Below are 16,309 nucleotides of genomic sequence, written 5' to 3'. Positions count from 1 at the left end.
CAGAAATAAGAAAGTATTTAAAATCTAGTGGGGACATGTCAAAAAGACATAGGAGCTAGCACGAAAGACTCCTACTGGCCAATACTTGGACAATTTTAGCATCAAAATAAATAATGACAGAAATGGCTTATAAGAAACTGAATAACAAAAAAATCCATGAGTTCCTAATGATATTAAAAAAAGTTTTTAAAGGAATGTAAAGAACAGAGAGTGTTTTTTTTAAACAGAGAATTTCAACTAACAAAAATAAAAGGAGTAATAGAAACAGAAAATCACAAATTTATAATCATCAACTACTGATAATAATTGATTCAGGACAGAATCATCCATGGAAGCTAAAACCGCTGGAAAAAGATGTTAACGATGGTGGCATGTACCAGGGTGGCAGCAGTGGCGACAAGTGACTAGATTCTGGATAAGTTCTGAAGGCACAGCCAAGAGGATTACCCAATGGTTTAGATGTGGGGTATGAGAGAAAGAGAGGAGTTCAGGATAACTCCAAGGTTTCCGGCCTGAGCTGGAAGGATGAAGCTGCCATTTCCCGAGAAAGGGAAGATATTAGGAGGAGCAGATTGGTAGGGAAGATTCGGAATTCAGTTTGCTAAGTCTACCAGACAACCAAATGACGTCAATCAAGCAGCTAAGCCTGGAGCCTAGATTTCAGAGTAGAAGTCTAGGCTAGAGAGAAGAATTTGGAGCCATCAGGATATCTATGTTACATAAAACTCTAAGAGGGAGGAAATGGAGAAAGAGAAACTCTTCTGGGTCAAGTTTTAACTAAACCCTTTTTAACAAGACAAGCTAACGTTCTATTTAAGTTTCCATTTCTAGTTAAGCTTCTAATTGGTGAGCAACAATCAAGTGTCCAAAGAATGAAAAAGAATTCAGTTTAATTCAGCAAATCTTTTTTGTACATCTCCCAGCAGAAGAATATCATGAAGAGTAAGACATGGCGCCTGTCCTCAAGAAACAAAGTCCAGAGGTGGGGAGACAGGCACATAAGCGAGTAACTGAAATAACATGAGGAACAGTAATAAACGCAGGCAAAGATATCATGGGCCTATTAAGGAGGGACACTCAGAGGTCAACTTAGTCGGTTGGAGAAATGAGGGCAAATCAGGGCAGACTTTCCTTTTTTTTTTTTTTTGCTGAGAGGAACATTTTATTCAGGGACCTTACTGAGGACTACAGACACGGCGACAGCCACTCACAAAGCGCTGTGGAAAGGTTCTGAAGAAGTAAGGGAGGAAGGAGCCAGGCTATTTAGGAGTTTTCGTTGAATAAAAGAGGAAAAAATAGAAATATGTTGGGGAATATCAAAAGACTGCTGATAATCACAAAGACAAAAAAACTAAACAATGAAATAAACAGAGCACCACCACAACCAGCACCGCCACCACCACCACCACCACCAACAGAACCTCACCCAGACATCTCAAGTCAGAGATTTGAGCGCTTTTCTAAGTATGGGAAGATGGAAGAGACTTGGTCCATTGAAATCATTCCTAGATGTGCATCTGAACTTTCCAGGGCTGGTATCCTGCTTTTCTCTATCCTGAATGGCCCTCGGGGGCCACCCTTGGGGGAAGCTGCAGTGTCTGAGGGCTGATGGCAGGGCGACAACCTTTGTTTACTGAAGAGGCTGGTGACATTTTGTGTCCGCAGATGCAAAGGAAAGCAGGCGGTCACCATGGCGTGAGTGTTTAAGGATGAGGGCAGACTTTCTGAAGGAGTTATTACTCTGATAAATACGTCAGAAAACTACATAGGAAATAAATTCTGTGACAAGGAGCTGAAATGACATTCCAAAGAGCTAAAAATAAATTCAGGATAAAACATCCCCACAATTCATAAAGAACATTTATAGAAAAAAAACTTCATGGCTATTAAAAGGCAACTTAATGACAAAACATATTTTGTCATTAAGGATCAAGTAGGATTATCAGGGTAGGCTTTTTGAGCTTGTCTTTGACAAAACAAAGGAAAGTAGTTGGATTCAGAGGCTATGAAAGATGGTATGTGTACAAAAGCAGCAGTGAGAAGCTGCATATGATTAACGAAATGCCTTACAAAGAATAAGGTAGATACCCAAAGCTGACATCCTCAGAGCACTTACCACGTGCTGGGCACTGCCCTTGACATATACTAACTCATTTGAATCTTCCCAACAACTCTGGGAGGTGGGGACTGTTTTCCTTCTCCTTTTACAGATGCAGAGAGGTTAACTAACTTGTTCAAGGTTAAACAACTAATAAGAAACAGAGATGGATTTGAACCCAGGGTAATGTGCTCTAGAGTCTGCTACTAATTATTTTGCTATATCACTTCCCTAGAGGTCTATAAGCTGCTGAGGAATCTTCATTAAGTTCATTAAGTGAAAAAGGCAAGGGGCAGGGCTTCCCTGGTGGCGCAGTGGTTGAGAGTCTGCCTGCTGATGCAGGGGACATGGGTTCGAGCCCTGGTCTGGGAGGATCCCACATGCCGCGGAGCAACGAGGCCCGTGAGCCACAACTACTGAGCCTGCGAGTCTGGAGCCTGTGCCCCGCAACAAGAGAGGCCAGGACAGTGAGAGGCCCGCGCACCGCGATGAAGAGTGGCCCCTGCTTGCCGCAACTAGAGAAAGCCCTCGCACAGAAACGAAGACCCAGCACAGCCAAAAAAAAAAAAAAAATTAATTAGTTAATTAAAAAACAAACAAACAAACAAAAAAGGCAAGGGGCAGAGTGTTTCATAGATTAACAGAATATGTGTGTGTATATAAATGACTATGCTCTATAGTTTATATGTGTTTGGATACACATGTGCTTATACACATAAACATACACATTCATAACAGTGCTTCTCTCTGGGGAGGAGGGGGATCTTAGATAGAAGGGAAATTTACTTTTCAATGTCTTTGTATTATTTCCATTTCTATGAATTTCTTTGTCACACTTTTAAATAAATAAAAAACTAGTTCTTACTTAAAAAATAAAACAATGGGAATGGCACACAGACTAATTCTCTAACGAGGGAGCACACAAGATCACACAGTTTCAGTAATGAAGGGGGTTGAGAAGTCTTATTTGCTCATGGGTGGAGAAATTAACGGATATTTGTTATTTTTGCTCCCTCTTTGAATTTTACCAGTACTCATATTTTTCGCTTGGCAATCCACCTCCCCCATTCGGTCTACATGTTTGAGGTGCAGCTAACCCACTACCAGCTCCAGGAGTGGAGCCTGGGAATGGCTGTTAATATTATCACTCTGTCTTCCATTCCCTGTCCCCAGTGTTACACCTCCAGGAATGGGCTGTGAAACAACGCAGACCACTGAGGGCCCAGAACCCTCAATCTGTGACCCCTTTAACCCGTTTCAGCTTCCAGGAAAGCAGACTTGCTGCTGCAGGACTTGGTGCCCTAACAGAGTGAGCCTGAGGCTGCTGCAGGGGCCACCTTCCGGAGCTGAAGACGGGAGCCTACATAAGAGAAGTCAGAGCTGAGAGGCAGAGAGAAGCCAAATGAGAGTGTCAGCTCTGAATCCAGTGGAGTTTGAAGCTAGCTAGCTTTTCCTTTGGACTTTTCAGCTTTTTAATCAAATAAGTTCCCATTTTTTGCTTAGTTTTAGTTGGTTTTTCTCTCACTTGACATGGAAAGATTCCAACAGATAGAGAAACTGAGGCAGAAAAAGCCTATTTCAACCTGGAAAAGTTTGGTGACATACCTAGGGTCTAAGTAATAGTGTCCCAACTCATTGACTAGGACTTGGGTCACCTGATTAGTAGTCAGGTGAGCAGGGGAGGAAAAGGAGAAGAAGGCTGGTGAGATGGGAGGGACGAGACGTAGCAGCAGGTGGAGGGGAGCTGTGACGGCTTGTTCAAGACTCTCTGTTTCCAATAATAGCCTATTATTATTATGTCATGTTATCTGTCTCTTCTTTAGCTACATCATGATAGTACTAGTGCTCACTTGGGGAAGATAATTCTAGCAACACCTGCACGTTGACCACTGTACAAACAATTACTGGTTACCTACTATACCATGAACTTTCTGGCCAACCCAATACTACATATTATTCCAGGTGCTGAACATCTACTACCAATAAATTGCTTCATGTAAGGGACTTCGCAGGATCTGAGTAAACCCATTAAGTTGCTAAAGTGGAGACATCTTTTCTATAGAAGTTAAATAGGGCTGTGGTTTAGTGAGCAAAATACCACACTTGAAAGTAAACGCTAGATTTTACTCGAGATTGTGCAATTTACAGTGGCACACTACTGTATTTAAGGCCCACCATCTACTCAATGGAGAAATGTCACAGGAATTACTTTATGAAATAAATTATTCAAAATACTGGTAAACTTTCCAACCTGAAAGATTTTCTACTATTCCCTAAGTCTATAATAATGATATATAGGAGATACCATGGATACATGTAAATATCTTTCCCAGTGCATAATGGGGCTAAAGTGGTCATTATCACAGACTTTCAGAACCACTGATTTATAAGCTTAATACCATAATACAATTGTAATGGGTTGAATATTGCCCCCCCAAAATTCATGTCTACCCAGAACCTCAGAATGTGGTCTTATTTGGAAATGGGGTCTTTGCAGATGTAATTAATTAAGATGAAGTCAGACTGGATTATGATGGGCCCTAAACCCAATGACTGGTGTCTTTATAAGAGAAAGGGAGATTTAGACATAGAAAGGCAGAGGGAAGACAGTCTTTGGAAGACAGAGGCAGAAATTGGAGTGACACAGCTACAAGCCAAAGAATGTCAAGGACTGCCAGCAACCGCCAGAAGCTAGAAAGAGGCAAGGAAGGATTCTTCCCTAGAGCCTTCAGAGGGACCATGGCCCTGCTGACAACTTGATTTTGGACTTTTAGCTTCCAGGACTGTGAGAGAATAAATTTCTGTTGCTTTAAACCACCTAATTTGTGGTAATTTGTTATGCAGCCCTAGGAAAGTAATACAATACTTGTGCAAATTATCATATGCATAACGTCTAAGGGAACACAGTTAAGGAGTTTAAAAAGAATTTAATAGATTCCTTTCTGGCCTCTTGCTACCTATAAGATTTTCATAAGAAATCAAGTGTTACATCTAAAAGTAAGCTTTTGACATGGCATCTGTTTTCCATCTCCTACCTTAATAACCCCAGATAGGAGGAAGGACATGGTGTAAACAGAGTGGAAGCAGTACTAATTAGTGAAGTTGTGCCGAAAATAAATTACTAGACTGGTGAAGCTTTTGTGTAGCTCCATGATTCCATAAACCAATCAATAAAACTGCCATTCAGTACTCAAATTAGTGTATTTTGGAATATAAAAATAGAAGCAACTACCATTTTTAAGTGCTTACTATGTGCCATGCACTGAACAACTCAACTTATACCTATATCCTATGAAGCAGGTATTATTTATCTCAACTTTACAAATGAAGAAACTGAGGCTTGGCCAAGTTAAATAACACTACCAGTAAGTGGCAAAGCTAGGCATCAACATCATTTCAGCCATGAACTAACTGCCTTCAGAGCCAATGTTTTAAAATCTAAAAGTGTGGTCCACAAGCCACCTGGACCTCACCCTAGACTAGAACCTCTAAGAGTAGAACCAGAAATCTGTAGCTTTATTATCTCCTTCCAGGACTTCAATATAGACTCCTGTTACTCTTTCTCTTGTAACCTGTTATCTCACCCTTTCTTTCAAGTTTTCCTTCTCTCTGTGCTACATTCCAGGAAATTACTTCAGATCTATTTTTAAATTTGGTAATTCTTCCGTCTCTAAGCTTGATTTTAACTCATTCACTGAGTTAAATCACTTCAGTGATTATATTTTAAATCTGAAATCCTGCTTTTTTTCTTAACATTTGGTCATAAGCATTTTCCATGCTGTACAGTCTTCATAATTAAACAGTAGCATAATATTCTATTCCATGGTTACACCATGATTTACCTACTCATTCTCCTGTTACATCTTGCCATTATATGACATGAGTCCTTAGAAATTATCAAAGGATTATCATACTAAAAGACCCACTGTGATTTAGCATGTGTGGAGTGGGCCCCGGCACCTCTGCAGTTAAAATATTCTTGGGTGATTCTGATGCACATCTGTGGTTGAGAAGCATCGACTTAAAGAACCCCCAAAGTAGAGACAGACCCTTAACGTTACAATAATTAACAGTATCCCATGGTGGTTAAGAGTGTGCACTCTTAAATCACACTGCCGGAACTGAAATCTTGGGCTCCGTCCCCGAAAGACTGCGAGACCCGGGGTAAGCTTCTTAACTTCTCTGGACTTCGGTTTCCTCATTTATCAAATGAGGACCATAGAACCTATTTCAGTGGGCTGCGATGACTAAATGAGATGATATACGTAAGCACAGCAAGCCGTCCTTATAACCGTTCTGCCGGGTGGATGGGGACCTAAAGGCGAGAGGCATCGTCTGGGGAAGCCTGCTTGCACCTTCAAGTCCACCCTCATGACAGTTCAGAGGGGTGAATGGAGACTAGAGGATTCTGGTCTCGAATCCACCTGGAGGGCGGGGGGAGGAGATTGAGACTGCAGGGTAGTTTACAGCCTCGGCTCTAGATCTGCTGACAAGTGGAAAAACAGCTTGTCTGTGGAGGAGGTGTTACACCTTTGGAGGCCGTACTACTGAGGCAGAAAAAAGTGGGCTTCAGGCCAGACACTTACAACCAGCCTCCTGTTTGCATTTCCTGAGACAAGAGGTAGGTGGGCTCCAGGTTAGGCACTTACAGTCAGCCTCCTGTTTGCTCTCCGAAATGGAAGCAATGACAGAGACAGGGTAAACAGCCAGGCTTTGTCTTCTGTGGACACCTTAAGATAACAGTCATGGCAGGAACAGAGAGGGCCAAAACCTTGTTTGAGTAAAGGATCAGGGGATCTCTGCTTCCCCCCTCCTTGGGGCAAGGGAGACACTGCACATGTGCAGAAAGGCTCCTTGGGGGGGGCTTCCCTGGTGGCGCAGTGGTTGGGAGTCCGCCTGCTAATGCAGGGGGCACGGGTTCAAGCCCTGGTCTGGGAAGATCCCACATGCCGCGGAGCAACTAGGCCCGTGAGCCACAACTGCTGAGCCTGCGCGTCTGGAGCCTGTGCTCCGCAACAAGAGAGGCCGCGACAGTGAGAGGCCCGCGCACCGCGATGAAGAGTGGCCCCCGCTTGCCGCAACTAGAGAAAGCCCTCGCACAGAAACGAAGACCCAACACAGCCAAAAATAAATAAATAAATAAATAAAGTGTAAAAATTTTTTTAAAAAAAGGCTCCTTGGGGGTCAAAAGTCAGGGGAGAACTCCAGGCCATGGTGACTCTTGCTTCTCCCAGATGCCTTCACGTCGGGATCCATCTTGGCTGAGAGGTGCGTGGGCACCTAAGGGGAGGGTCCCGAGACAAATTAGCCAGGGGGGACAAAACAAGATGATCGGCCAGAAGGAAGACAAAGACCCAGAAAACTGCCCCTTTATAAAGAATTTAAACTTCCCAAAGGCGTGACTCTCTCTCTGAGTTCGCCCGATCGTCTTTCTGCATGTACTTTGTTTTCCCAACAAACTTTTTACTTTTCTCTTTACCTTCTGCCTCCTCGCCTGAATTCCTTCCTGACAAGGCAGTCAAGAAGTAGGGATCCAGGCCCTAGCCACTGGCCCCTGTGGTCTAGTGGTTAGGACTTCCCGTCCGGGAACTAAGATCTTGCTTCCAGCTACCGCTCGCTGCTGCATACGTCTGAAGTCAGTTCTCCTGTATATTCTTACCTTATCAAGAAGAATAACCAGTATGTGACTTTATGAGACCCGAATTCCTCAATGGAATGAGGAAAGGCTATATAATCTTCAAACTGAGACCACTGGGGTTAGAAGAAGCCATCAGAGGTTTGCTTCTGATTAAATAATAGTCCCAGGAACAATCATGTATTTAAGGAAAAACAGATGGAAGAAAAATGGGAATGGCCAACAGAGGAAGGTCGCCAAGCCAGGATGAACAAACATGAAGCTTAAAATTCAGACAATCTGTAAATTCAAGAAGCCTGTGGTTCTCCTAATAATTTCTAAGGGTTACATTTCACAGCTATGATCCATGCTAGACGTCTCCTCTAATGAGTGGCTTTCTCTAGTTCATAATGCAGACTATGAATACATACAGTAAATTTAGAGGGCTGTTTTTAAAAACATTCTACAAGGTAATATTTTGTTCTAGGGGCCAAATGAAAAACTTCTGAACCACGTGAACGAAAAATACCTAGAAGTCTAGATTGCGGTTACACATGGAAAGGAGTTTTGTCTGCTTGCCAAGAGAGCAGGACCTGACACATAGTACCCAATGAATATATGTTAAATACATTTTCTCTCTTTTGGCTTCAACTACTAATGGTTAACTTCATATTTAATCAGCATCCCTATGGAAGAGCAAGGAAGAAAATGCAGTGAAGCCTATTTGCCTTTTTGGGCTGTTGATACTAAGTCTCCCCACCTTTCCACCCTACAACCCAAGTGAAGGGAGGTTTTCCTGGGCCTTGTGTTGAGCAATCTTAATTATTTCAACTCACTGAAAATGGATTTTAAAAAAATGGAAAAATAAAATTAAAAATTACAAAGATAAAAAAAAAATTTTAAGACATTTTATATATCTTTTTTTATTAGCTGCTTTTTATTAGCAGTTTTTAAAATCAGCTGCTGTTAGAAAGCTAAAGTGACATGTACTCTGCAGCACTGGGTCTTAACCATGTTTGAGTCCTTCCCTTTGAAAATCCGATAAAAAGGTATACTTATCCCCCCAGAAATATGTATATACATACACATAAAATTCTGCATATAAATTTAGAAGTCCAAAAGCCCTCTGAAACTGGTAAAAGGGATCCAGGTTACAAAGCCCTTCTCTTCAATATAGCGCAGAGCTCTGGATTTAGGGGATGTGGTTATTTTCCCTTTTTAACGTACGCAAATTGTGAACAGCTTAGGGGTATTGATAAAAATTTTTAAAAATGCCATGAAGTAGGTTTCATGTGCATGCCTAATTGATTATTGGTGATCTTCTTCCCCGTTTTTAGTAATTGAGTCAGATTAAATTATTCAAAACTAGTATTATAACTAGATCCTTAAAATGGCAAACCTCCCAAACCAGACAAGTCCATACAAAGGAAAGGGAGATTACACAAGGACATGTGATATCCCCAAATGCCACAGCAGATCAGCCAGTCTTTATTTGACCTTGACAGAAACTTAACATTTAGGATTTTTAAGTGAGAGGCACCAAGAGTGGAGACTTAAGAAAGAAAAAAAACAACCCAATTGTGGGGGGTAGGGACAATAAAAAAGCTGTTTTTGACCCAAACATTTCAACACATACCTTCTGTTCAATATAAAACACTAAGGAAAGAAAACATATGTGAGAATCAGCTTTCGGAAAACATCTGATTAAAAATAGTTACACTACATCAGCTGTGTTTCAAGTTGTAGCCCATTGCATTTGGTATTTATAACTAAAGAGAAAATAAGAATACCAACTGGTCAGCTATTTGTATTTTAGAGTCAAGGTCACTGACAGCTTTCTGGAGCTGGCCACGCGGGAGGATGTCACAGCAGCTGAGGATACGTGCTTTCTGGCCGCTCTGGAAGAGAATCGGTGAGGGTTTCTGAAGCCGTGTGGGGCTGTTCCTCTTGGGCACCTCTCCACCTCTGTGAAGAGGAAGGTAGTTTGACTAATATAAAAATCTCATGATTAACTTTCGGGAAAGAGGGAAATGAGCCTTCCCTGGCACTCCTTACTGAGTCAAAAACAGGCAGGGACAAGCTTCGCCTCGAGGAAGGTACTTGTGCTTTTCTGCCAGCCTCTCCCATTAGGAGATCCATGATGAAATTAGAACTGAGGAAACTTTCAAGCGAAACTTTGTAGGACAGTATAATAGATTCTTAAATGCTGAACAACAGGAAAGCTTTTCTTTAAAAAGGGCAAGATGTAAGAGTTAGGCTGCATATTTACTTTCCCTAGATTTTTGAATATTATTATTTTTTCCCGTAGGAGTCAGAATAAACTCCACATTAGGAATGAAGAAATTGTATCTAGATGATAAAGAGGAATCAATAGAATCAAAGTGAACACTCATCTTCAAGTGTTTTAGCCCAATTTTAACTCTTATTTGCCCTGAAAAAAAGCCATCACGTATGTAATAGAAAATCTGAGTGGAAACCAGTAAAAATTAATTTTCTTGAAAATGCCAGTATTCATGGAATCATACTTGTATAGTAAAAATATTAAATATATCAGAGATTGAAAATTCAGAGCAGTGGTTTACCTATGAAGAAGAAGAAAAAAGTGAACAATGGGTGGGGCTTTAGTTGTATCTTTTATTTTAGAAAGAGATCAGAAGCAAATATGGTAAAATGCTGATACAGTTGGCCCTCTGTATCCTCAGGTTCCACATCCGTGATTCAACCAACCACAGAAGGAAAATATATTTTTTTAATTCCAGAAAGTTCCAGAAAGTAAAACTTAAATTTGCTGCGCACCGGCAACTATTTATATGGCATTTACATTGTACTAGGTGTTAAAAAGTAATCTGGAGATGATTTAAAGTATACAGAAGGATTGTGCAAAGGTTATATGCAAAGACTGCCCCATTTTATACAAGGGACTTGAGCATCCATGAATTTTGGTATCTGCCGGGATCCCAGAAACAATCCCCCAGGATACTGAGGGATGACTGTACCTGTCAAATCAGATGGTGGTATATGGTGTTCTTTACATCAATTTTTAAATGTCCCGTACACATGAAATATTTTATAATTAAAACAATTTTTTAAAAAGAATGTGAAGACTTCCACGGCAAGACCCGTGAAAGCTAATGGATTCTTTGACATGAAAGAAACATGCAGAACACCAGATGGTTCAATAGTCCTAATTCTAGAAATAATCTCAATATTGTAAGAGTGTGTCTAAGCCTAGCCTACATCCAGCTTATCAGAAATAGGGTATTAAGCACAGGACAAAATTCCAGTAGCAAAAGGAGAACTGGGGTAGGCTCTTAGAGTTGGTTTTAAAATGATTTAACTTGAGGTATCATATTTGGACAGTCAGCAAGAGAGAAACCCAAGCAGGGTTATATGTTTACAAGCTCTATAAAGCCCAGCTAGAGGTCTGCAGCCCCCAAATCACAGCCAGCCCCTACAGCTCTGGGGCTGGCCCTCAACACTTTGCTGCTGCCTGTGTGTGACCGAGCGCATGCTGAACCACTAGCCTTCCAGGGGCCGCTCCGGGGCGTGGTGCGCCCTCCCAGAGGCATGATGAGAAGAGAAAGAGTGAGGCCGGAGGAGGGAGAGGAGGGTAAGAGGCTGCAGGTGAGGAAAAGACGGAGCCTGGAACATTTTACTCTTAAGCCTGAACAAATGTACTTTAATAAATAGGGAGCATACGTAAATCTCAGAAATATCATTTCCTTCCAGTAGATGTAAATGCTCTCCCTCTGAAGTTCCTGTGGAGATGGCATTCGGCGAGGGCGTGGGGCACTGGCTGTTACACCTCCCTCTACTGCAAGGGGGCACGACGACCACTCCACAGATGCCTCTGTTGCTCATGCCCAGGGGCTGTGCAGGTTTACAGCCTTGACTGAATCCATCTCCACTTTCACTTTCTCTTCTGTAACAGTTTATAACGGAGAACCAACAGAACTCCTATGTTAACTTTTAGGTATGCAGTTATCACAGAATATGGAATGTTTAGGATATCTTTTTTCTTCTCTTTTCTATCTTTCTCCTTAATATCCAGGTACAATAACTCAGAGATTCTATAAGAAGTTATAGAGTCGCCATGATCATCAACTCGAAAATAAGTATCTAATAATCAGGAAAAGTACACACGTTTGCAAAATAATATACTCAGGCAATTCTATATAACCTACGCACTACAGCTTTATATAGCAGAGAAGTACGCAAAGGAGAAAGGTTAAGGTTGATTAGACACTGCACCTAGATCAGTGGCTCTCGAGCAGGGTGCTTTTGCCCCCCCGCCCCAGGACATGTGGGAATGTCTGGAGACACATTTTGGTTGTCACGACTGTAAGGATGTTACTGCGTCTGTGGGTGTGCGTTAGGGATGCTGCTGAATATCCTACGATGAACTGGAAAACCCTCCAAAGCGTGAAGTTTTCTCACCCAAATCCCTGGCCAGTGGTGTCTGTCCCACCGCTTGTCTTGCAGCCTCACAAGTAGCGGGTGCTTACTGAACTACTGCCACAGACATGTACAGCTGTGAAGATCCTCCCGATAAAGATACACACTGAGAGCAATTCCTTCCTCAGCAAAATACTGGCAAACAGAATCCAACAACAAATAAAAAGGATCATACACCATGATTAAGTGGGGTTTATCCCAGTAGTGCAAGGATTTTTCACCGGCAAGAGAGACTTAAAAATCCATTTGTAAACCAAAAGGTCACCCTCAACTATCCTTTGTGAAAAAGACTATATATTAAAAGTGATACTGGAAGAGCTCTGGAAAAAATACCTCAGGATTGACTCTTTCCCTCCTCCCCATCCCTCTGATTAAGAGCTTCAAAGATAAATAAAATTACTTCCTTTAACTATTACAAAGAGCAGAGTCCCTTAATCTCTGAGTGAATGATGACAGGCTAAGAGAACAATGACAGTTTGTAATAGACTCTCTAAACTATTCTTCATTTTCTTACAACTGGATTAAATGCTTAATAAATATATGTTGAATTCGTGAATAAAAATATAATTGGGTGAAATAGTGAAGCTGTAGCTGAAGTTCAATAACAACTAATCTTACACATTTATATTCTGACTTCCTTTATTATTAGTTGTTTATATATCTAGATTTCCCACTAAGTATTAAACTCCTTGATACAGAAACTATGATTTGAGAAGAACATCTAATGTCCATTAGGTTGTTTTATTTCTAGACTGTTCCGTAAATGTGAGGCAGCAACCACTACATGAGAAGGATGTATGAAGACTGAGCATAAATGGATATATAGTTTTTTTATTAGGTAACAAATTTATAACAAAGCTAATGCCATGTATTTTTTAGTATCAAGAACTGTCACTTAGCCACAAAAGACTGGAGCAATAGGAGTAAGCAGTTCTTGAAAATACTGTCATTTATATTTTTTTGTACAGAGACAGTCTAGAAAAAAACTCCCAGTTTTTCTCTTAATGCTAATTCTTCAGTAATTATAATCAGTGTCAATGCAGATAACATGTATCTTTCAATTATCCTTATTACAAGTACACACGTATAGACACATACAATATTTATATATAGGACACACAGACACAGGTGTTAAGAAGATAAGTGCTGGATCTGACTCCCTAACATCTGAGTACCCTTTACCCCTGAGCTCCTCTCCCATGTTGTCCAGAGTTGTAATTCTCTGCGCCTTATCTCACCGTTGTCCTCCCGTGTCCTGTCCCCTGGGTCCCAGCTCCCAGCACCCCAAATGCACACGTTCAATGAGCAAGAGTCTGCTGTAGGATAATGAGCCACGGGTCCTTTGAGGACAGCAAGGCTCCTCTCTAAGAACCGCAGTTTCCTCACAGGTTGTACACTTTTTACCTACCAGGGTTGTTTTGAGGATAGAAGAGATAATGTATGTAAAGCACTTCGCAAATCTTTGGTGCTTAATAAATGCTAATTCCCTTGTTTTATTGCTGCTCCTCTTTCCTCATTCAGATTCTAAAGGACTTGAGACCATAAGACTGTGGCTAAACACATCATATTTACCCTGCCTAATGACCCTGAACAGGAAAAACATCTTTCATTCCACAGGAGAGCTCGACAGGAGACTTAAAATGCTAATACAATTGGCAGGACCAATACTACATAATATTCTCAAGAGGTAAAGAATCACAGGATTTTGTTTTAGATCAGGGATAAGAAAATAGAAAAGGGCTGGACCTAGCAGTGGGATATGAGGAGAGGGAGGGAATAAAATGCAAGGCTGAAAACCAAAGACCAATTTCCTTGACATCACGATTTTACTGGAGGTCTGTCTTGTTGCCCTTCACCTATTCACAACAACAAACCAATAAGAAGACTGAGGCCAAAAGAACGTTATATCCTAAGGGGCACTCACACCTTAGTGGGAACTGAGTTGATAACCTTTGCCAAAGCCTTGAGTCACTGAACAAATGAAAATGTTTATAAATTATGAAATTGCAATTATGGACTGGTTTATCTGCAAAACTGTTAGCAATCAGTCTATGAAACAAGACATCACATTATGAAAATAAAAAACTCAAATCACCTCAGCGGAAGATATTCCCAATTAAATAAAAAGAGAGAAAAAAGAACCGGAAGGTATAGAAAAGGCTCGGCCAAGCCCACCACGGCATGTCATGAAGTACTACATTCCAAGGACCACCACATGCGGACGCGCAGTTGCTCAGGCCCTGTGGTACTGCCAGGCTCTCTGTGGACCACTTACATACATTTTCTCATTCAATCTCTAGGAGACTTTATGAAGTAGAGACCATTAACATGTCTGCATTTTGCACATTCAGGTACTGAGGTTTAGTAGTGTTGGATAACCCAGTCAAAGGCACACAGCTAGTAACAGAGTCTGGATCTGAATTCATGAGCTGCAGTTTTGTTTTTCAACTGCGTTTTGTTTTTCACTAGAACTCCAAAGAGCTGAAATCAAGCACTCTCTCAAAGACTCATTAAAGTTTTAGGAAGTATACAACTAAAAAAACCCTTTAAGATTATCAAGAAATAATAAAAGTTCTGTTAGTTAATGTTGAGACAATTTGTACTAAATGGAAATATTAACAGAGTTTTAAAATCTGTCACCTCTATTGCTAAGAGACACATTTCTATTTAAATATTATAATAATCACGTGAACACTTCAGCTTAGGCACACAGGCAAATGGTAGTTACATTTAAAGGGTTCCTTTCTTTTGCTCCTAGGACATCAAATCTTCCAGAATTCACATGGAAAGACACCACGAACTTACTTTGACCTGAGGATAGGACTTCTTGTTCTTTTCACTAGATGCACCAGGGAGTCCGCCATGGGAGGGGCCTTCACACACATAACGGAAACGAAATCCTCTCTGCAAAGGTAAACACAAGGTGAACAAGTTTGAGAGATACTTACTAAAAATTACAACAGGGACAAAGTGATACAAATTTTAAATGCTTGGTGTATTAAAGGAAAAACATAAACTGTGAAGGACTGTCGATGAGAACCACTTTTCCCATAACCTTATTAGGAACACTGATGGGAACTGGTATTTGTGCCCTGAGCTGCGGCTTAGAAGCCAGGCCCCTGGCCCTGCGGAGCCTCTCCTGCTGTGCTCTGCGGACGGTGACCTGCTGCAGAGTTTAAGCCCTGGACTCAACGCGCTACGGCTTGTTCGCATCAGAGCTTCCTCATCTCGAATTGCGGCTGCCAAGCTCTGAAACTGGCCATATGACTCAAAGTTAAGCTTCTCTGACTCTTACTTGAAGGAATTCCTTTATCGACTCCGATGACAGCTGGTCCAGGAGGGCATACAGAAATGTCTTGTTAAATATGTCGCATCAGCGTTGTAGAACACACCCTACGCTAGACCTCACATCTGGTCAGCAACTCTCAACAGCTCAGAAGAGAAGAGTTTTGACTTAAGATTATCGCTATTATCAGCTCCAGCTGGACACGTTAACTGACTGACTTGAATAAATCCAAAACTAGATAGTCCCTTTATATATTAACTCAAGAATTTTATAGGCATAGTAAATCGATTAAGAATTAGCTAGAAGCCTTTACTATGTGGGCTGATAAACACCTAAGTTCTATGTTTTTTTATCTATACAAATAAGGTTAGACTAGACCATACTCAAGGTCTATTCCAGTTCTAACATTTTATGATTTACAAAGCTAACAATTATAACTGTGCATATTTGTACACAAAGAATAAAACAAGAGCACTTATGAGAATGGCTCTCATCATCATATTAAGGGCGCTTTCAACATTTTCCCTGAAAGACTCAACTTTATAATGATGTCAAACAATTTGTGGTAGTGTTAGTAGTTTATAATTACACAGTCACTTGACCGGATGGTTTTCCTGTTTTCAAATTCACCCTTTAGTGAAAAGAATATGTTAATACACTTTAAGGAACATCCTCACCTTTCATTTATGTTATTGTGGGGCTGACTTCATATGAACAGTACTGGATCCCTAGGCATCAGAAGCTCTGAACACCCACTACTTGGTCGTGAGGGCTTTCTCCCTTGCACACTGGACAGTGGAGCCCAGCAAACACGAAGGTTTTGACAGCTTTGAGCTCACGGACCAATGCAAAATTT

The 16,309-nt window shown here is 41.1% G+C and overlaps 1 protein-coding gene across 3 annotated transcripts in view; it reads right to left on the bottom strand.

Moving 5' to 3' along the window:
• NFKB1 (nuclear factor kappa B subunit 1) overlaps positions 1–16,309 on the bottom strand; it is a 129,188-nt gene that overhangs the window by 73,101 nt on the left and 39,778 nt on the right. For all 3 annotated transcript variants that reach the window (XM_068542504.1, XM_068542503.1, XM_068542505.1), the window contains exon 5: positions 14,973–15,071. In XM_068542504.1, coding sequence (XP_068398605.1) covers positions 14,973–15,071 — 99 coding nt within the window. The remainder of the gene's footprint in view (positions 1–14,972; positions 15,072–16,309) is intronic.

The sequence above is a fragment of the Eschrichtius robustus genome, chromosome 4, assembly GCF_028021215.1.
Source record: "Eschrichtius robustus isolate mEscRob2 chromosome 4, mEscRob2.pri, whole genome shotgun sequence".
Lineage (NCBI taxonomy): Eukaryota > Metazoa > Chordata > Mammalia > Artiodactyla > Eschrichtiidae > Eschrichtius > Eschrichtius robustus.
The sequence above is the reverse complement of the archived record's forward strand: the minus strand, read 5'-3'. Positions and strand labels throughout refer to the sequence as shown.